The sequence below is a fragment of the Sphaeramia orbicularis genome, chromosome 12 (assembly GCF_902148855.1).
Source record: "Sphaeramia orbicularis chromosome 12, fSphaOr1.1, whole genome shotgun sequence".
NCBI lineage: Eukaryota > Metazoa > Chordata > Actinopteri > Kurtiformes > Apogonidae > Sphaeramia > Sphaeramia orbicularis.
Genome location: NC_043968.1, coordinates 69461238 through 69482743, shown reverse-complemented (window position 1 = coordinate 69482743; position 21506 = coordinate 69461238). Strand labels below are relative to the sequence as shown.

The following is a 21506-nucleotide window of genomic DNA, read 5'->3' as shown; positions in this document are numbered from 1 at the left end:
CTTTGATGCAGCCCATATGCATTTGGTGGCACTGTGTGTTTTCATGTCACAGTGGCAAAGCAGGACAAACAAAAGCCTTAACTCACAGTCCCTTTGGTTCAGACCCCGACTTAAAACACACTCATGCACACACTCTGGGGATATGACCCAATTTGATTAGCAAATTGAGCTCCTGAGACCTAACAGTAGCACTGGACAAATTACTAACAGCAGCCAACAGATCAAACAAGCAGTTACCAGCTCAAAAACGAAAAGATAAAGGGAGTGGAAAAATTCACTTCAGCAACATGTGCTTAGTTCAGTTAAATCCTCCTGGAGGTAGATTTGTACTAGACTAGTACTCACAGTGAGGATGGAGAGCTGCCGTTTATGAACACTAGCTGTTATTGTCAGTTCATCAAAAAAGGTTTAACCCTTAAAGACCCACAATGAGTTCTGTCACAACTTCAAAATGTAAGTGATTTATCACCATTTATTATAATATTGTCCTCTGAAGTTTGCGTTTTTCACAGTAAATCATCTATTTTCCTATATTTATTTCACTGATCATGTAAATGTGCATACAATCTTAGAGTAAATTCAAAGGTTGAAGTTAATTCAGGGATTAACCTGTCCCACTTACCTCAGTAAGATTTTCCTAATTCAAAAGAATATTTTAACAATGATCATCTTTTTGAAGAGACTCGACTCATCTGCTCCTCTTTTCAAAAAATTCAAACTTCTCTCAGTTTTTGATGTAAATGTTTACCAGATCTGTGTCTTCATGTACAAATATGTTCACTTAACTCATGTTCCAGAACTTTTTTATGTTCTCTTCTGTTATTCACAATTATCCTACAAGATACTCTAGCAAATTTTATCTTCCTGACTTCCAAACTTCTGTCAGTCAGTATCCCCTAAAATATCCTGGACCACATCTTTGGAATAATCTATGACTTGAACTTCAATCAACATCAATCAATATCCTCTCTTGCACAATGGTATTACTTGCATGAAAAATGTTTTTTTTTTATTTTTTCTCCTGTTGTCTATGATGTGCAAATAAATAAAATTTAAAAAAAAAAGATAAAAATTAAAACAGAAAAAAAGAGCAAAAGTGACTTTTTCAAAACAATGTATCATTAACTGAATGTGAAACAAGTGTCTCCATCCCCTGTCATTTATTAAATTCCATTGGTTTTACTGGTGAATCAATGTTGTAGAAGATGACAGTGTTTCCACGTTCATTATGGAGCTTCTGAACATCCAAATAGGTCATATCTGACGACCATGAAAAGATGACAAACTGTATTTTACACCAATCATTTACATGGATTGATAAGATTAGTGGATCAACAGGTATTAAACAGTTTTGATCAGTAGATGGTTTTGTTTGATGGTGGATGTTTGGGTCTTTATGGGTTAAACAAATACACAACATACAGTGACAGGATAAATCAGTTCTTTCACTTCATGTATAATATGTTAAAGTAGTAGAGAATTTCCATTCCATCAGGAGTGATGAAATAGAAATGCACAGTCATACCCATTATTATTATTATTATTATTATTATTATTATTATTATTATTATTATTATTATTATTATTATTATTGTTGTTGTTGTTGTTATTAGTAGTAGTAGCAGTAGTAGTAGTAGTTGTTGTTATTGTAGTAGAATTATTATTATTATTATTATTATTATTATTATTATTATTATTATTATTGTTGTTGTTATTAGTAGTAGTAGCAGTAGTAGTAGTTGTTGTTATTGTAGTAGAATTATTATTATTATTATTATTATTATTATTATTATTATTATTATTATTATTGTTGTTGCTGTTGTTGTTATTAGTAGTAGTAGCAGTAGTAGTAGTTGTTGTTATTGTAGTAGAATTATTATTATTATTATTATTATTATTATTATTATTATTATTATTATTGTTGTTGTTGTTGTCGTTGTTGTTGTTGTTGTTGTTGTTAGACTAACTCAAAAAATAACCTAAGTTTTCACCCCATAGAAATAAGACCAGAGGGACAAAGCTACTCTGTCACACAGACCATTGATTAAAATATTGATGCCAAACTTATACAGAATTTGTTTTTGCCGTGCTGTGTTATAAGGGTCATGACTAGTCTGTGCTAAACCTTGTCTTATACAGTATTGGAAATAGAGGTCAATCAGTAAAGGATTTTTTTTAAAGCCTGGTACATTAATGATAGTTTGAGGAAAAAGCAGATCACTATCCCCTGAAAGAACAAAATCAACACTGTTAAAATTTACTGCCAGGACTTTATTAGTTAACACTTGAACTGAATATATAAGTCAAAGTAATAAATACTTAAACTAATAAATCTCTGAACATCAAACTCAAAGTAATGAATCCATAAATCTGCAAATGAACATCAAACTATTCATCACAAAATCCATGGTCATGGCCAAAGGTTTTGGCAGTGACACAAATGGACACTTTGCATTTAGGTGATTTATTTGCCCATAAAAGTATTTGAAACTTATAAAATACTTATAATTGTTCCTCACTGGACCTCAGAACAGGGGCTGAAATCAGTAAATTTTTGCAGAAATAACATTTGCGTCCCTGCCAAAACTTTTGGATTTAACTGTAGGTGATTCCGGAGCCGTTCCTCTTTCTGTGGCCATTATTTTCACTCAAAGTTCAACTGTAAAATAACCTGTTTGTGCAGATACATTTTACCTTGTATTTTAACTCACAAAATTGGCTTTAAATAAGCATGGATTACCTGAAAAAGTTATATTTAATCCTTGAAGACCCACAACGGTTTTTGTAACAACTTCCAAATTATTTTTTTGTTGTTCCAGATATTTTTTCAAACGAAATGATGAAGGACTGCTGGCATTATGATCAAATAGCTGTGAAAGATGCAAAGAGAAAACACCTGTCGGATATTATTCTGTTAAACTGACACAAGCCTTGTGTTTTATTTGAGACTATAAACTCTGTTCTTTTTTTTTTTTTTTTTTAATTAGCAATTGTTAACAAGACAATGTGGAGAGAAAAACAACAAGAACAACACGTAAAGGAGAAATCAAACAAATAAACAAACAAACCAAAAACAGCAACAATGACAGAGTATTGACAAACAACAACAACAACATCATATTACAATGAAAAGGATCATAAATATAAATAGCAACTAAACACTATAGCTTGGTTAGGAGCGATAGGGAAAAGGGGAAGGGGGGGTGTGTGTGAATGAAAGTGAGAAAGAGTGGGGGAAAATAATAATTATTGTAATAATACAAAAATATATAATAATAATAATACCAGTAGCCTAATTTGCTGGTATTGTTGTGGCGGCGGTAGCAGCGGAGGCAGTCACAATACAACGAGTTAAATAATTTAATATTTGTAATAATGTGTTTGTATCAGTTACTATCAGTTTTGAGTTTATATGAATTAATTTAAATTAATATGGCTATATTATGGGGGGGGCAGCACGCAGAGCCCAAGGAGGGGAGGACACTATCAACCCCCCACAACCTCCAGCCCCCCCAGCAACACAGTCACAGCCCAAGGACCAGACCAGTCATGGCCAATCAAAGCGTATTCCTCCTACTCCCTTTTCTTTTCTTTCTTTTCTTTTTTTTTTTTTTTTAACTCTGTTCTTAAAGCCCTCCGTTTTATGGAGGTCTCTTCTGCTGTATGTGAAAACTTTCTTCATTATTTTAAAGACAAAGTCACCCTCCACAGGGCTCAGATCTCACTGCTTGGCTATGATCCTTCAGTCGCTGTCACCTCCTCTGTTTTCTTTGATCAGTTTGGGCCTGTGACTCTGTCCTTTTTATAAGAGATTGTTGGTCTTTTGAAACCCTCAGGTTCTTTAAATGATGCTGCCCCTCCCTGATTCTTAAAAAGACCTTTCCAACTGTAGATCCATCTGTTCTCACTGTCATCAATCGCAGTTTGGCCTCTGGTGTTGTCCCAGGAAATTTTAAACATGCTGTAGTTCAACCGCTGGTTAAAAACCCTGATGTAGATCCCTCAGCGTGTATAAATTATAGGCTCATTTCCAAACTGCATTTTCTCTCAAAAGTTCTAGAAAATATAGTTTATACTCAACTGCTGGCCTTTCTGAAGGAGCACAGTATTCAAGAGATTTTTCAGTCTGGTTTTGAAACTCTACATAGCACAGAATCAGGTTTTCTGAGAGTAATAATATTTTATTAGTTACTGACTCTGGGGCCTCTGTTGTTCTTGTACTTCTTGATTTATCTGCAGCTTTTGATACCATGGATCATGAAATTCTGATGGATCGTCTGGAGCACTGGGTGGGCAACAGAGGCACAGCTCTACAATGGTTCAGGTCTTACCTTGCTGACAGGACATTTGGTGTCAGCCTTGGTGATGCCATGTCCTCTTCTGTCCCTTTCTTATACGGGGTCCCACAACATTTGGATTTGGGTCCTCTACTCTTTTCTCTATACATGCTCCTATACTCAGGAAACATGGTATTTCATTTCACTTTTATGCAGATGACAGTCAACTTTATATACCTTTAAAAAAAAAAAAAAACCTTTCTCTGTCAGACCGCTACTTCAATGTCTCCATGACATAAAGGCATGGATGGCTTGTAACTTTTTACATTTTAATGAACATAACACTGAGGTTATGGTTTGTGGTGGTACAACTAGGTTATCCCCAGTAGATCTGGGTTATCTGGCTCAGTACAAGAAGCCAGTCATCAAAAATCTGCATGTTAAAATGAACTCTGACTTTAAGCTTGATAGTCAAGTAAAGGCAGTCGTGAAGTCGAGCATTTTTCACTTAAGGCAGCTGGCTTAAATGAAGCCAATCACTCCAAAGCAGCATTCCGAGACTGTAATCCATACCTTTATCACTACTTGGATGGACTACTGCAGGGGTGTCAAACATGTGGCCCGGGGGCCAAATTTGGCCCGCCAAAGGGTCCAGTCTGGCCCTTGGGATGAATTTGTGAAATGTCAAAATTACCCACACTAAGATATTAACCCTTTCACGCATAGTGGTCACTACAGTGGACAGCTATTCTACAGCTGTTCTCTTGTATATTCATGGATTTTGTTGTTTTGGTTCCATATCAACCAATACACTGGACACTTATGCATCTTCTCATAAACTGCAATTCATGCCATTACTGTAACTTTGCTGTTCTTGATTGGTTCTTGAGTGGAAATCAATTGTTAATTGTTATTTTTTGCATATTATCTCCATGAAGTGAGTAATAACTAGTATTAGAATATGTTAAAATGTGAGAAAACATCAGATTAGCTGCATTAAACATGGTTTCATTTCACTGTTTTCATATCGCTTTATGATATTGGGTTTTAAATACATGTTTCTTTGCTTCAAGAATAAAATTCATGGTGTAGCTGAGTGGACATTTTTGTAAATCTATGAAAAAAAAACCTCAATCTCATTGTTTTTTTCATGCCTAAGGAAGAATAAAAACACTCAAAAAAAAAAAAAAAAACTCAACTAAGGTTCTCATAATTCATGCATGAAAGGGTTAATAATCATTTTTGTTCAGGGGCCACACTCAGACTAATTAAATTTCAAGTGGGTCAAATCAGTAAAATACTACCATAATATCCAATAAATACTCACAACTCCAAAATTTTCACCTTGAAAATGTAAACACTCATGTATTTACACCAAAACAACATTTAATTTCAAAAAAATGACAATAACCTGAACAAAGTACAACCTGAAATGTCTTAAGAGAAGTGCAATTTTAAAAATATTCTGTCAATTACCAAATTTTTTGTGTATTTGTAGATCCATTGTGATCTATAAGTTATAATGTACCCGTGTAAATGATAAACTGAAGCAGAACATTGTTAAAATTACACTTTTTTCAGTTTGTTCATGTTATTCACATTGTTTTAAAGAATAGTTTGTAGATGTAAACATTTTCATAATGGAATTTTAGAAAATTAAGCACAATTTTAACAGTTTTTTGCCTGTTACTCAGTGTTTAGTGTCTTTGTAGATCTGATCCATAATGCACATGTAGAAATGATAAGTTTAGCCATAATACAGTTAAAATTGCACTTAATTTTCTTAAGAAATTTCCGTTTTTTCAGGTAATTCACATCTTTTTTGTTTGGATAGTTTATAAAAGTAAGTATTTTTATAATTTAATGGGGGTTTTTTTTTGCTCTAAAACATAGAGAAAACTTTGGAGTTGACATTATTTATATATTATTATGTTATTATTTTACTGGTCCGGTCCCCTACAGACCAAATTTGGCTGAATCTGGCCCTTGAACTAAAATGAGTTTGACACCCCTGGACTACTGTAATGCATTGTATTCAGGGGTTAGTGAGTCTTCCATTACTCGTCTCCAAATGGTTTCAAAAGGCTGCTGCGCCTCTTTTAACTGGCACTTGTAAACATGAACACATTCCTCCGGTTGTAGCACCGCTCCATTGGCTGCCTGTTCATTTTAGAATCCAGTGTAAAATAATTTCATTTGTGGTCTTGCACCACCTTACCTCTCTGAGCTCCTACACACTTACACACCGACTCATTCTCTAAGATCAGTTAATCAGCTGCTCTTGGCGGTGCTGAGAACAAAGCGTAAGCTCTGAGGAGATCGGCCCTCTGTCTTGCTGGTCCCAGATAGTGGGATGACCTGCCTCTGCATATCAGACAGGCCTCCTCGTTGCCTGTTTTTAAATCTCTTCTTAAAACCCATCTATTCTCGTTGGCTTTTTGACAGTCCTGCAATGTTGACATTTTGCTTATGTTTTAGTATTTTAAATAGTTTAATTTATTGGATGTTATTATTTCTTAATGCTTTGGTTGATTTTATTTTCTGTGCTTTTAGTCTTCTATACTTTGGTCCACTGTGTGTTTTTTTTTTTAAGTGCTTTATAAATAAAGTTAGATTGGATTGGATTGTTCCTAACTGATTCAACATCATTTATTGGGGGAAGTGGCTCAGGAGGTAGTCCAAAGGGGTCCAATGACCAAAGGGTTGGCAGTTCGAATCCCACTCTGTCCTAGTCAGTCCATTGTATCCTTTGGCAAGACACTTCACCCTCCTTACCTCCAGTGCCACCCACACTGGTGTATGAATGCGTATGAATGTTTGGTGGTGGTCAGTAGGCATGAATTGGCAGTTATGCTTCTGTCAGCCTGCCCCAGGGCAGCTGTGAATACAGATGTAGTTTACCACCACCAGAGGGAGAATGTGAGAGTGAATGAATAATGGGTCAATAATGTAAACCACTCTGGGTGCCTAGAAAAGCGCTATAGAAATCTAATCCATTATTACCTCCGCCAAGGAGGTTATGTTTTTGCCAGGGTTTGTTTGTTTGTCTGTCTGTCTGTCTGTCTGTCTGTCTGTTTGTTTGTTTGTTTGTTTGTTTGTTTGTTTGTTTGTTTGTTTGTTTGTTTGTTTGTCTGTCCGTTAGTGTGCAACATAACTCAAAAAGTTATGGACAGATTTGGATGACATTTTCAGGGTTTGTTGGAAATGGGATAAGGAAGAAATGATTAAATTTTGGTGGTGATTGGGAGTGGGGGGGCCCACGGGGGGGGGGGCCACGTTTGTCTGTCCGTTAGTGTGCAACATAACTCAAAAAGTTATGGACAGATTTGGATGACATTTTCAGGGTTTGTTGGAAATGGGATAAGGAAGAAATGATTAAATTTTGGTGGTGATTGGGGGTGGGGGGGGCCCACGGGGGGGGGGCCACTGATCAGCCTTGGCAGAGGTCTGCGCTCTCCGAGTGCTTCTAGTTATTATTGTAATATTAGCCTCTGAATTTTGCATTTTTCAGTGGAAATCATGTATTTTCCAATATTTTATTTGCTGATCATGTTCATAAAATTTCATCCATCCATTGTCTGCCGCTTATCCGGGGCCGGGTCGCAGGGGCAACAGTCTAAGCAGGGATGCCCAGACTTTCCTCTCCCCAGACACCTCCTCCAGCTCATAAAATTTCTGAAGAAATTGAAAGATTTTCAGACCAAATCAGAAGAAAAGGGGCAACATGGTGGTGCAGTGGTTAGCACTCGTGCCTCACAGCAAGAAGGTCCTGGGTTCGATTCCAACATCAGTCAATGGGGGTGGGACCTTTCTGTGTGGAGTTTGCATGTTCTCCCCTTTGTCTGCATGGGTTCTCTCCGGGTACTCCGGCTTCCTCCCACCATCCAAAGACATGCACTGATAGGTTAATTGGTTAATCTAAATCGCCCATAGGTGTGAATGTGAGAGTGATTGTTTGTCTGTATATGTCAGCCCTGCGATGAACTGGCGACTTGTCCAGGGTGTACCCCACCTTCACCCCTATGTAGCTGGGATAGGCTCCAAGCGACCCCCGTGACCCTAGTGAGGATAAAGCAGGTTCAGAAAATGAATGAATGAATCAGAAAAAAAGGAAAAAGTGAATGTTTCAGCAAAATAAATCATTAAATGAACATGAAAACAAGAGTCTCCATCCAGTGTCAGATAGATAGATAGATAGATAGACTGTAACTGTAATGTTCAGTTGATGAAGGTGTACAGTAGTTTTTTGGGGTTTTTTTCAGTTTTTTAATTCAAGGTAAAAATAGCACATTTGACTTGTAGACTAGATAGGTTGAAAAAACTGAATTCAACTGTAAGGTGGAAAATGTAAGGTTAAAGGTTAAAACCTCTGTAGCATCTTGTGTCTTCATTCATTGAAATTGATTGACTGTGAATTTCTTTTTATATTTCTCTTGTTTGTTTTCTATCAGTGACTGGCGGTGTGTTTGGTCCTCAAGGAGAATCGGGGTCAGAGCCTGAAGATGACAACCAAATGAAGTTTTACACAGAGCAGCACAGAGGGCGAAGGCGCAGCAAAGGTACATTTTTAGTGTATTTCCTGCATTATGATGGTAAATATAATACATTTGAACACATTACCCCACTCAGGAGGGGACTTGTTATTATCCACCATATTGTGCTGAGAACAGAATAAAGTGGAAAAGTAGGAGAAGAAAACCACTACAGAATTTTGAAAAAAACAAATGAATTCCAGCCTTACTCTGAGTGAATATGAGTGCGAATAATGGAAGTTCAGCCTATAGCTGAGTGAAATGAGCCTAGGCTTTTCTGGAATTGTCAGCATAGCTGGAAGTAGGAGGGAGTCGTGCCCATTCCCGGGGGTTTAAAGTGCTGCTCCATGGTGCTGCTCAATGACACTCAAAGCAGATATATGAGCTGATGCAAATGGAGGTTCAGCCACGAACAGAGCTGAGTCAAATAGTTTCTACGAGAGGCCTGATTTTCACACAGTGATATGTGATAGTGAGCCTTACATGGGTTATGCATATGTGGCTAATTGACCCAGAGGAAATAAAACACACATTGAATCTGTGAGTATCCGCTTGGATGTCCACGTAATGACTGAAAATTAGTTTTTTTTTAAAAAAGTGGTTCAATGTGCCTTGGAAAATGAAAATCATGCCTCACACACTGTGACTAGTCATACAAGTGAAATGTCTTTTGAATTGAAAACCTCAGCATGCTACTGTTAATAAAAGCACTTGGGCAAATTCTATCAGTGTTGTGCAGTGGAGATGACTGAATGTTGTTCTTGCAATGCGCCAAATTATAACCTCAGAAACAAAAAGTCCTTTGTGCATTTATATTTGTGTCTATATTATTATATATGAAGAAAAGGGAATATTCGGTTGATTAGAAGGATAGCATAATAAACATAAAATGCTCCATTATGCTCGGTCTAGGGGTTACCGGGGTGCAAACATGATGTGAGACTCCCCTCCTTCCATGTTCCTTTACAAAAGGGAACAAGTTAAAAAAAGAAATGGCCAGCAATCAACCCAACTGCAATTTGAGGTGTTTATTTATACAGCATAAAAAAGGTGACATCAGAAATGGAATCAAAGTAAAGAAAATAACAAATAAAATACTTCAGCCCACTATGATTACCTACCAACATAAACCAAGAAAAAAAGTACCGTACTTTCCGGACTATTAGCTGCTACTTTTTTCTCATGCTTCAAACCCTGCGGCTTATACAACGATGCGGCTCGAGTATAGATTTTTACGGACTAACGGCCTCCAGGGGGTGCTCTAGCAGGATGTGCAAAAGTGGGACAGACGGGTGGAAGAGGTGATGATGCAAAAAGGAGAAGTTTTAAGCTTAACTTTTAACAATCATTTTGTGTGTCATGCACAAACCCTCATCATGGAAAACACACGAAGAAATGCAAATGATGCAGCTTTGAAGTTAAAAGCAACCGATCTGGCTGTCCAAGAAGGAAATAGAGCTGCTGCACGAAAGTGCCATTTAGAGTGACAACGGAAGAGAGACTGAGAAGGTGTGTGATGGAGCCTTTCTGAGGCTGTTCAACTCTGACACTGAAGAAGACGACTGCAGTGATTTCAGTGCACAGAAGGAAGATGGAGATAGTGATCAATGACTTTTCTGGGTTTTTTAACCAGCTGTGTTACAGGCACTGTTTGGAAAAAATGCAGTTAAGGTATGTAAATAAATATTTAAATAATCTTTCTGTTTACCATCTTTCTGTGTAGATATATCATGTTACAGTGTGGACACCTGTGGCTTATAGTCAGGTGCAGCCTATATATGTACAAATATTTTTTTTATTTCAAAATTTGGTGGGTGCGGCTCAGTGGTGGCTGCTCATCCTTCAGAGAGGGGAAGCTCATTGTCGGCTTACATCAAAAAAATTGTCAAGTTATTTAAACATAAATTCAGCCCTCCGTTCCATTAGCATTGTCTCCCATCATGTGCACCTTGCTAGATAGCTAGTTCACTCCGACCTAGCCAACAGTATGATTGATTTAACTATCTACAAAATGATATTGAACTCGAACAAGAAATGATTAAATTATGTACCTGACACAAGAAAAGTTACAATTATTTTAAAATGAAACAAGGAAGTACAATAAGTGTGTTGTATTTACAGTGCAAGAAATTAATTTTCTAGTGGTTTTTCTCTTGACTTCACAGCAGAATGCGCGATGGTATTAAACTGAACTGTGTCAGTGAAGGAGTAGATCTCAAAATAGCTGTCAATCAAACAGGATTCAGCCTTTTGACTGATCCTCCAATCAGCACATGGAAGCCCAGCGTCCAGCCCAGCCGAGGTCCATCCACAGCTCCATTCACCCCCAGAGACGCCGAGCGTCCAGGGGCGGGACAACATTGTGGCATTTATTCAATTACCGTCCAGTTTTGAGGCAATGAAAAAAACTGTTCCACTCAGTCCCACTGAAGTGCATGGACGCTGAGCGTCTTCGGGCAAATGCACTGAGCAGAGATCGTATGAGAAAACAGCGCAATGGGAATGTATGAGAAGTGAACAACATCGAGTCCGTTGATTTGTGATAAAGCTGATTCTGAATGAACTCGTCTGTGAGATGAACGTGTTCTAACACATTTGTAGTCAATGAAATGCCAACACAACCGTACATATTTGACCATTTAATTTTCATAACTTTAGGGGAAGCTGAGCTTCCCTTGCAGTCTCTCTATAGCCCGGAAAGTACAGTACATTAGTCACATGTAGACTCCTAACCAAGAAACAGGAGAAAACTTATTGGAAAGATTCCCGCCTTTCAATTCCAATCACAAACAGAAAGAGCTCACCAAACAAAATTACAGGCTGCTGGTCAACCAAGGGGAATGGGAAGAGAGGAGTCCACAGGAAGTAGTGTGCATCAACTTTAGATTTTCCCGCTCACCGCTGAGGAACCAATCATCAAAGATCACTCGAGCACTACACCTGCAACTCATCCTCAACGCAACCTACTGAGAGAGAGAGAGGGAAAGAGAAAAACATACCTAAACCTAGAAGAGGAAGAAAAAAAAAAAAAATACAACAGAATATCTCTAACCATTAACAGCTAATTTTACCATCGGCTGAAGATGGTTTTGTCATTGTCTAATGTTTTGACTTTTATCTAAAGTTTCAGTATGTTTTCATCGTATTTTAACCACTGATATCCAGATGACTTCAAGGACGCACAAAAACAGGATGTTCACATGTAGCAATGGATCAGTACGTAAGATACATAAGACCGGAATTATCCCAAATTTTTGTCTCATTTTATTTATGAGAAATCATCATATACTAAGATATTCTCACAAATAAAAGTCAAAACCAAGGTCTGACGCAAATTTCTTACCAAGTTGTTTATTTTTTTTTTTTTTTTTTTAATATTGTATACATTTGGTCCAGTTCATTTTGTGGACCAGTCAATCTCACCATCATCTTTTTTGCTGAGTCTCCCTTAGTAGATGACATACATCTGACATCAGCATGTTGTTAATTTGCCTAATTTTTAACTTCTTGTGTTCTGCACTTTTTGTTTTCAGTAATGATAACCTGTTTAATTTCCTGTTCTTGGTCAGACAGAACCATCCTCACCAATCAACCAAATCACTGGTCAGTTCCATGTGGACTGAGACCACCAAAGACCCTCAGTTTGGTCCACACCATGGTCCGTGCAATGTCCAAAATGTGGGACTGCCTCATGTCTTTAAAAACGATTTTGCTTTGGGGTCTTTTAGAATTCAGTATGTATAGTCATGAGGATGATTTCTTTCACTTAACGCTATAAAATCTGACCCATCAAAAACTGGCCACAAAATTAGAATTTTTAAAAATTTTTATTACATCTTATAACCAAATCCAAACAACAAATGTTGCCATATCATTTTATGATATATTTTTGTATTACTTTTGACACATTGGACATTTTTATAAAGCACCTTATACACCTGCAGTATCAAATTTGATGCACACATTGTTAATACAATTTAAGTGTACTATAAAGAATCAATTATCAAGTAAATATCAACTGAAAGAAAAATCCAAGGCACTCTCTTTAAACATTAAAATGCCTTTATTGACATGGCATGGTCATATCTAAATCCAAAAACACTAGGTTTTGACTTCCTGATGAAGGTTTGAAGCCAAAACACGTTTAAGTGTTTTTGGGTCTAGATATGATCGTGCCATGTCAATAAAGGCCTTTTAATGTTTAAAGAGAATGCCTTGGATTTTTCTTTCAGTTGATTTCTATTTTTTTTTAATCCCTTTTTCCAAAGAGCACCTCAAACAAACTCTTTTTTTGGTCCGAGAGGCATTCCTTCTTATTAATTTTTTTCAGTTATCAAGTAACTATGGATCTTTTCAGTGCACAAAGTACTTATTTAAAAAAAAATTATAACAATATAAATGTTCTTCTTGATGTAAAGTTTTGAAAATGACTAAAGACTTTGCTGCAAAAAGTAGGTGGACGATTTAACAATAGTGGCCATATTGAACAAGGAAAAAAAAAATGCCCATCCACTGACTGCAGTGGGATGGTTATCCACCAGAGAAAAGAAAACACATATCGGGTAATGTACAACAGGCTTTTAAGGAAATTGATAAGATAGAGGTCTCAGAGCCTGGTGTAGCAAATATGATACAAATGGTTTCATAGGGTTAAATATCCTAAAAACCCATACACTCCTTTGTTCTGAGTGAATGTTGTGCATAAATGTTAGTAGTCACAGTGTTGGCTGGTTTTTCGGTCATCATTAGCATTCAGAGCTGCAGACTTCACCCTAGTACTTCCAGCCAAATATTTCAGGAGAAGCAACTTTTTTTGGGAGGGGGCAGAAGTTTTGACCCGAATGGTCCATTGAAAACAAACAAGAATTAAAGCATGTAAGTGTTAGTGCTACAGTTCTTCTGCCTTTGTGGAAAAAGCACAAAATCTTTGTTAGTAAAGCATTGTGGGATTGCAAATGGGAAATAAATAAAAAGCCATGGTCATGATCTGAGTTGAAGTTAAAGCGTGTCTTAAACGATCACACTTTCTTTAGGCGATGAACTGGGCTGAACTGATCTGGAAATGAACTCAAGAAGAAGGAGAAGAAGAAAGCTTAAGCTGATACTCTTTTAGATTCTTTGGCCTGGATATTTGCATCTGTCTACAAAACTAAAATTTGTAAATGTGTTTCAGCTTGTGCATGATTGCATAGTTGCATGATTCGTAGTCATACTCTTAAGTGTTTGCTGTCGTGAGTGTTCATGCTTTTGTCTACTCAGTAGGCTTTTAGAATAATTGAGGGGCTCCTTCACAAGCATACTGACATCACCCACACCTCCGACAGGATTAGCTGCTTTGGCATTTTCGCCACAGACGGTTATTGTTCCTTGTCTTTCGTGCAATATCATGACTCCGGTCGACGTGATTCAGTTCTGTTGAATTGATTATCCTAACTTTGTCTCCCTGATTTCGACCTTGAGCTGCCTCTCGCTACTCAACGATTTATTTCGGCTCTCCTACACCTCTGTGTTTTGGATTGTGTCCTGTTTCGGTTCACTCCATTTGATGCTTTTACACAGTAAATAGGTGTTCAACTGCCTAGAACCTGAGTGCATCATTGCCTATAAACCCACAGAGTCCACAGTGGGGTGCACATGCTGTTTGTTTTTGTGTTTTCCTGGGATCTGGTCACACATTTTGTGAAACCAGTGGCTTGAGAGATGTTGTATGAAACATTTCTCTGGTGTGGGTAGAATGACAGTTACACTCCTTAACCCTTTTTGGTATTAGCAGTGGCTTTGGTAGTTTTGGATTATAGCTAGATTTTGTGTGTGTAAGGTTCGGGGAATGTGTTGCTTTGCATTAGAATTCCAAGTAAGGTAAGTAGAGAGCTATAATAGAAGAAGAGCTGAAATGATTATTAGAGTAATCAACTCAAAGCAACTAAAAAACTGGTCTGTTCTATTGTTGAAACTTCAGTAAATGAACTTTTGTTTCAGGTTTGTTTTCCTTCAGAAACAATTTCCTGACACCGTTAAGGGTTGACATTTTATGTCTCCATGGAGACTAGGGATGGTTTTTAAGGGTTAAGTCTAGGGATTATGCACTCTGTCAATGAAACTAACCCCACAGCGATAGTAGCCCATATAAAGATAAGATAAGATAAGATAAGATATGACTTTATTTATCCCAAAGTGGAAAAATTAACAGCAACATACAACAAGCAAGTGCAAAGAAAAAAACAGGTAGAAAAACCACAAAAAAGTGAAAAATTAAATATAGAGAGAAAAGTAAGAATTATGGTATTTAAATAAATATTTATATAAGTATAGAATTCAAATTCAAATTAAATATTATTTACATATTTACATTGTGGTTGCACATGCACATGATATGATATGGGGGGGTGACTGAGAAAGATGAAGATGAAACAATCGATTAAATGACTCATTTCATTTACAAAAACATATTCAATTACAATTTTCCTGAATCAAAGCTTCATTTCCTTAATTTAGTTTCACACGGATGCTTACTGTGATGCACATGGTACCAGGATCAACACTAACAACATGGAGCGTAGCTCATAAGAGACGAGGACACAAATGCAGAAATTGTCTATACGCTCAGTTTTCCTTTAAACTTTTAAACTTTCACACAAACATTACAGATATTTATTTTATATATTTTATCTTTATTTTTTTCTGTTGTATTTTAGTTCCATCTTAATTTGTTAGTAAGTTTGAGCCAAATGTGTTGAAGACTACAGTACACATATTGTTTGTAGATGGACTGGTTTATCATTGTTTATACCTATAGATATTTTTATATATACTTTTATATCATCAAATCAAAATTTATTTATATACCGCCACATCATAACAAAAGTTATCTTATGACACTTTACATATAGAGCTGGTTGAGACCAGACTCTCAGTACTGTTGTTATTGCTATATAGATATTTTTTAGATATCCTTTTACTTTTATACTTTTTGTGATTGTTGTTTCATTTGGTTCTGGAATAAAGCACAGGTTGTTTGTCATTTTCAGACATGTCTGTTTCATATTTTTACTTTTTTTTTGCCAATTCAAGTACTACTTTAATAGAATTAAATCAAAGAAAAGAATTAATAGAGTAATCGATTACCAAAATAATCAATAGTGGCAGCTCCAAATAGAAGCATAAGGCCAATATACACCGTCCCCAGCTGGACTTAACTGCAGTAATTAATATGTTTCTGTTACAACAAGGTCTTTAACTGATGCAGTAACAACCATCAGTTTGATAGAAGCATAAAGACTGGACTGTGGAAAAAGGTCATCTGATCTGATGAGTCTAGGCTGATCCTGTCCCAGAGTTATGAGCGTATCAGGATGAGAATAGAGGTGGATGAAGTGATTACCCATCATGCCTAGTGCCTAGAGTACAAGTCTGTGGGAGCAGTGTTATGATTTGGGGTTGCACTCTAAGAAATAAAATGTTGGAATTAATTACAAATGTTGGTTTGGATTTACACACATTTGGTTGTAAATAGTGATGGGAAATCTATTTTTTTTTTTTTTAACTGACTTGATTCTTTCACTTCGCTCATCTGTTGGAAATCAGTTAATTAAAAAAAAAACCCACATCCTGCGGGTGTAAGTCATGAGTGCCAAGTGTATGTTTAAGTCACTGCACCACTTGACATGCCTAAGTAGCAACAGGTCTAACCCTTTACAGTTCTCTTTTCTGTTCATCTATCTATCTATCTATCTATCTATCTATCTATCTATCTATCTATCTATCTATCTATCTATCTATCTATCTATCTATCTATCTATCTATGTGCACTTAAATGTCATCTTGCACCTTCATCATGCTGAACATTACAGTTTATTTTTACACCTTACAGTTTAATCATACAGGTTTTTATCCAGGTCTGTTTTTATACTTCCACTTTATTATGCATAGTGTGCTTGCACTTATATTCTGTTTTGTTTTGTTTTTTTTACTGTGTCCAACTATTTTATGCTACTAAGTCATACTATTTTTTTAACCTTACAGACTATCTATCTATCTATCTATCTATCTATCTATCTATCTATCTATCTATCTATCTATCTATCTATCTATCTATCTATCTATCTATCTATCTATCTATCTATCTATCTATCTATCTATCTATCTATCTATCTATCTATCTATCCATGATGTTGCAATTAACTGCAGCATCTTTTTACATTTAGATAACCATGTTTCGTGGAACAAGTTGCGAAACATTTTTAATTTATTCCCAACATTTTATTTCTTAGTGTGGTTCAATTGGTCAGGTCCAGATTCAGCAGACTTATGTGTAAAAAAAAAAATAAATAAATAAATAAATAAATAAATATTAAAAACACATCTAATAATGTGCAATATGTTTTAAAAGGGATCAGTGCAATATTGGAATGTACGCTTGTGTGTGACTGATGGGTTTTTGCTTGTTTTATACCTGCTTTTTTAGCTGCTTTTATTTGTACGTTTTATATTGAATTTTATGTATGATGAACAGATTGGATGGCTCTTTTAAATCTTGTTGTACTTGTTACAGTGACAATAAAAATATTCTATTCTATTCTATTCTATTCTATTCTATTCTATTCTATAAGCATTGCTTGTTATAAACAACTCCGCAGCAAACGCATACTGGAATCAAAGCTAAAGACAGACCAATGAATATATTGGGTTTTTTTTTTTTCGTTTTAGCTGGGCAATGTCCATGTTATATGCTTCATATGCAAGGGAACACCATCTATTTTCTGAGTTAACATCTTACAGAAACACAACTGAAGCTATGTGACGCAAATGTAACCCTGGCCCTAGCTTACGGTTAGCGTTCCATAAAAAGAATGGAAAGTTTCCAAACCAGCATTGTTATTAAACCGTTACCCCTCCCATATCCTACCTTTTCATGCTGACGTTTCTCCTGTGATAAATATCAGCAGACAGAGGTTAAGCAGCTAATTTCACTCTCTATATCCTGGCTTGGAAATGGGAGTCCTGTCAGAGCCAAAAGGCAACCAAAATAACCAATCTATAACCCTGTCAGTGGTGATAAGATCATATATCACGCCAAGAAATGATTCGAGACTGGGGTGGGCTGCTATCTGTTTTTTTTTGTTTTTTTTCCAGCCAAGCATGAATCTGGGTTAAATTAATAAACCGGGTATACAATTACCTGCATTTTCAAGGATTTAGAGGATTTATTTTTAGTAAAGGAGATTGCAGAGGGCTGCGGTGCATGTCAGTTTGCATTGTGTTCTGGGGTGCAGAAGTAGGAATATCTGCCATTTCTTATTAAGGATGCTCCCAGTCATTTGTTTCAGAGCCAGATGACAACAAAAGGGCTTCATTCAAATTGTTTGCCTTTTGTCTTCTTTCTCTACCTCCAGGCCACCCACACAGTCCACTGAACAAGGTCACCCTGACGTTGATTACCATCAGCACATGTGTCATTGCCATTGTCTATGCGACGCAGGATTCCTGCCCCCTCACTGTCAAGGTTACCCTCCATGTGCCGGAGCATTTGTTGCAGATGGTAAGTTCAACACATTCGTTAGACCTTGGCAGAATATTTAACTATGAATATCTGAAAAAAGATTAATGTTCTTCCCAGTTAGACTTTTACCTGTTTTCCTTATGAGAGTGCATTTGCACATTTTGTTGTGTTCTGCTATCGCAAAAGCTCAGAGGCACAATATTCTCTGTACTTCCTTCTACCTTTCTGCACCTTTTGCCAGTGATAAAACAGAGAAGATATAATATTCATTTGAAATTCAGCAAAAAAGGATATTGTTTTATTAGTTTCCAGCCACATTCAGCCGCATGCTCTAGAGATGACTATCAAGTAGGTGCTGTTATGAAATGAAGTAATTGCAGATATTTTTCTTATTACAGCAGAACAGAGGTGTCAAACTCATTTTAGTTTGGGGGCCTCATACAACCCAATTTGATCTCAAGTGGGCCAGACCAATAAAATAATTGGCAAATTAACCAATAATAATACTTTGAGTGAAAAACAAGTAAAATTACATAATGAAAATATGAATTACCTGAGCTACCATGTACAACCTGAAATTTCATCAAAAAATAAGTGCAATTTCAACAATATTATGTCTGAGCTTATTATTAACACAACATCATACATCATAGTGGATCTACAAATGCACAAAACATTTAGTAACAGGCAGAATATTGTTAAAACTGCATTGATTCTTCTTTGGAAATTTCAGGTTGTTCATATTTGTTCATCTTAGTCACATTTTATTGTGAAAAAGGTAAATGTTTTAATAATGTCATTTTATAATTTTTGTTTAGGTTTTTTTTTTCTGTGTTTGCAAATGCTTTTGTTATTGTAAAACTGTGGCTGTATCACTGTCGTCTTGACCAGGTCTCTCTTGAAAAAGAGATCCCCCATCTCAATGAGACCAAATTATAGCCAACTTAAATAAAGGTTAAATAAAATAAATAAAGTGCTATTATTTTACTTGACATCACATCAGGCCCCTGAACTAAAAATAGTTCCACACCCTCAGTGTTTAATGTGGTCAGTAGGGCTGGGTTAAAAAAAAGATTTGATCGATTTTAGATCAATTTCGTTTTAATTTTACATAATCGATTAATAGTGGATTAGATCGATTTTTCAGAGCAGGACCCCACAAGTACCTGACCCAGATACCGCTGACACAGAGGCGCGGCCGGCTCCATTTTGCGAGCCCCTGGGGGCGATCTCGCTCATGACAGTATCACTAATACAATTAATACTGAATCAAATTCATATCAGATCGAATTTAATCAAATTGTGATTAATTGATTCAGAACCTTATGAATCAAAATCAAATCGATGAAGGAAATTGGTCATGATACCCAGCCCTAGTGGTCAGTGTAATTTTTTGCACAAATTCATCTTGTGGGCCAGATTGGAGCATTTGGGTGGCTTGGTTTTGGCCCATGGGCCATACGTTTGACACCCCTGCAGTAAAAGAACAAATAATGGACCAGAGACATGACTGTGCATAATCTTTTCTTCTTCTTCTTCTTTTTTTTTTCGCAATTAGATGCTAAATCTTAGTCTCCACCCACCCACCAGTGATTTGTGTTTTTTCATTTTCAAAGGAAGTCAATGTCAAAGCCCCACTCTGCAAGACTGATGAAGTACAAAAGGCACATATTCGACAAAAAGTAAATCAAGTACCAGTCCAAATATAGGAGACAGTCAGGACAATAATGCCCCCACACTGACAGAAAATTGTGATTTATTTTCACTATGAATGAATGAAAGACATTCGGAGCCCTTCCTCTGATGAAAGCCAGTGTGTCGTAAACATAACTGCAGTTTCTTTTTCAGTTTTTCAGTTTCTTTTCTTTTTCTTTTGGACTGAAGTCCTGACTGCACAGACTTAGACTGCTTTACAATTTGTACTTTTTCAAACAATGGCATTCTTTTGACCTAATATGGCAAAATTACTCTCTTTATTATCAATAAAACAAGTCACTGAGATACAGAATATGCACAAAAAACATATTTTGACCGTAATTAAATATCACCTGGTTTAGTCATACATCCATGAATAAAAGCAACTCATCAGCTCTAAACTACAATCAGTACCACCCCAAATGAGGAATGTATCACTGTTTCTCACCTAATAAGTGCTAAATACAATGTGTGCAAAACATTCCAAAAAAGTTGGGACAGTATAGTATTTATCACTTGGGACATGATGGGTTTCAAGTGTCATTAATTCTTACTCATCTCCCAAACAAACCTTTAGACCCCTTCCTGTTTTTTTTTTTTCTTTGAAGAACACTGGTTTAAAACATTTCAATTATTTTCTCTTGAATTTATTCATAAACTGGCTTTCTTTTCTACAGAAGTACTAGACATGTCTCATTATTACAGTCATGTGTTTCAAAAGTCATGGTTATTTAATTATTCTAATTCATTACCTGTAACTGTCCCAAATTTTAGAATACAACAGCAGATTTACCTACCACCACCCTCAGTGCTGCACATATTATAGTTCAATATTATTTATTGAAAATAATATAGCTGCTCTTGCCGGTGTATCAGGCCACAGTGTACCCCGAGACAGGAATATGCCCGGGGTTAAAGCGATTTAGGGCAGAATATACCCCCCTGGGCCAGATTATACCCCATGATATCAGTAGTGTTGAGTGATATACACAAGAATTACTTAATTTTTGAAGATTTGAAAATCCTGAAGGCCAAAATATACCCCCAGTCCAGAATGTACCCCTACAGACCAAAGTATACCCCCGGTCCAGAATGTACCCCCACAGACCAAAGTATACCCCAGTCCAGAATGTACCCCCACAGACCAAAGTATACCCCAGTCCAGAATGTACCCCTACAGACCAAAGTATACCCCAGTCCAGAATGTACCCCCTACAGACCAAAGTATACCCCAGTCCAGAATGTACCCCACTAGACCAAAGTATACCCCCGGTCCAGAATGTACCCCTACAGGCCAAAGTATACCCCAGTCCAGAATGTACCCCCACAGACCAAAGTATACCCCAGTCCAGAATGTACCCCCACAGATCAAAGTATACCCCCGGTCCAGAATGTACCCCTACAGACCAAAGTATACCCCCGGTCCAGAATGTACCCCTACAGGCCAAAGTATACCCCGGTCCAGGATGTACCCCTACATACCAAAGTATACCCCAGTCCAGA

At 36.7% G+C, this 21506-nt stretch overlaps 1 protein-coding gene and 1 long non-coding RNA gene across 2 annotated transcripts in view; one reads left to right on the top strand and one right to left on the bottom strand.

The window, feature by feature from the left end:
- The window catches only part of LOC115429260 (uncharacterized), a 957019-nt gene extending 941639 nt beyond the window's left edge, over window positions 1–15380 (bottom strand). Inside the window, exon 1 of the long non-coding RNA XR_003936751.1 lies at window positions 15323–15380. This is a non-coding gene — a long non-coding RNA (uncharacterized LOC115429260). The remainder of the gene's footprint in view (window positions 1–15322) is intronic.
- astn2 (astrotactin 2) overlaps window positions 1–21506 on the top strand; it is an 824937-nt gene that overhangs the window by 428446 nt on the left and 374985 nt on the right. The window contains exons 6-7 of the mRNA XM_030148576.1: window positions 8729–8836; window positions 18202–18337. Of these exons, the coding sequence (XP_030004436.1) occupies window positions 8729–8836; window positions 18202–18337 (244 nt within the window). The remainder of the gene's footprint in view (window positions 1–8728; window positions 8837–18201; window positions 18338–21506) is intronic.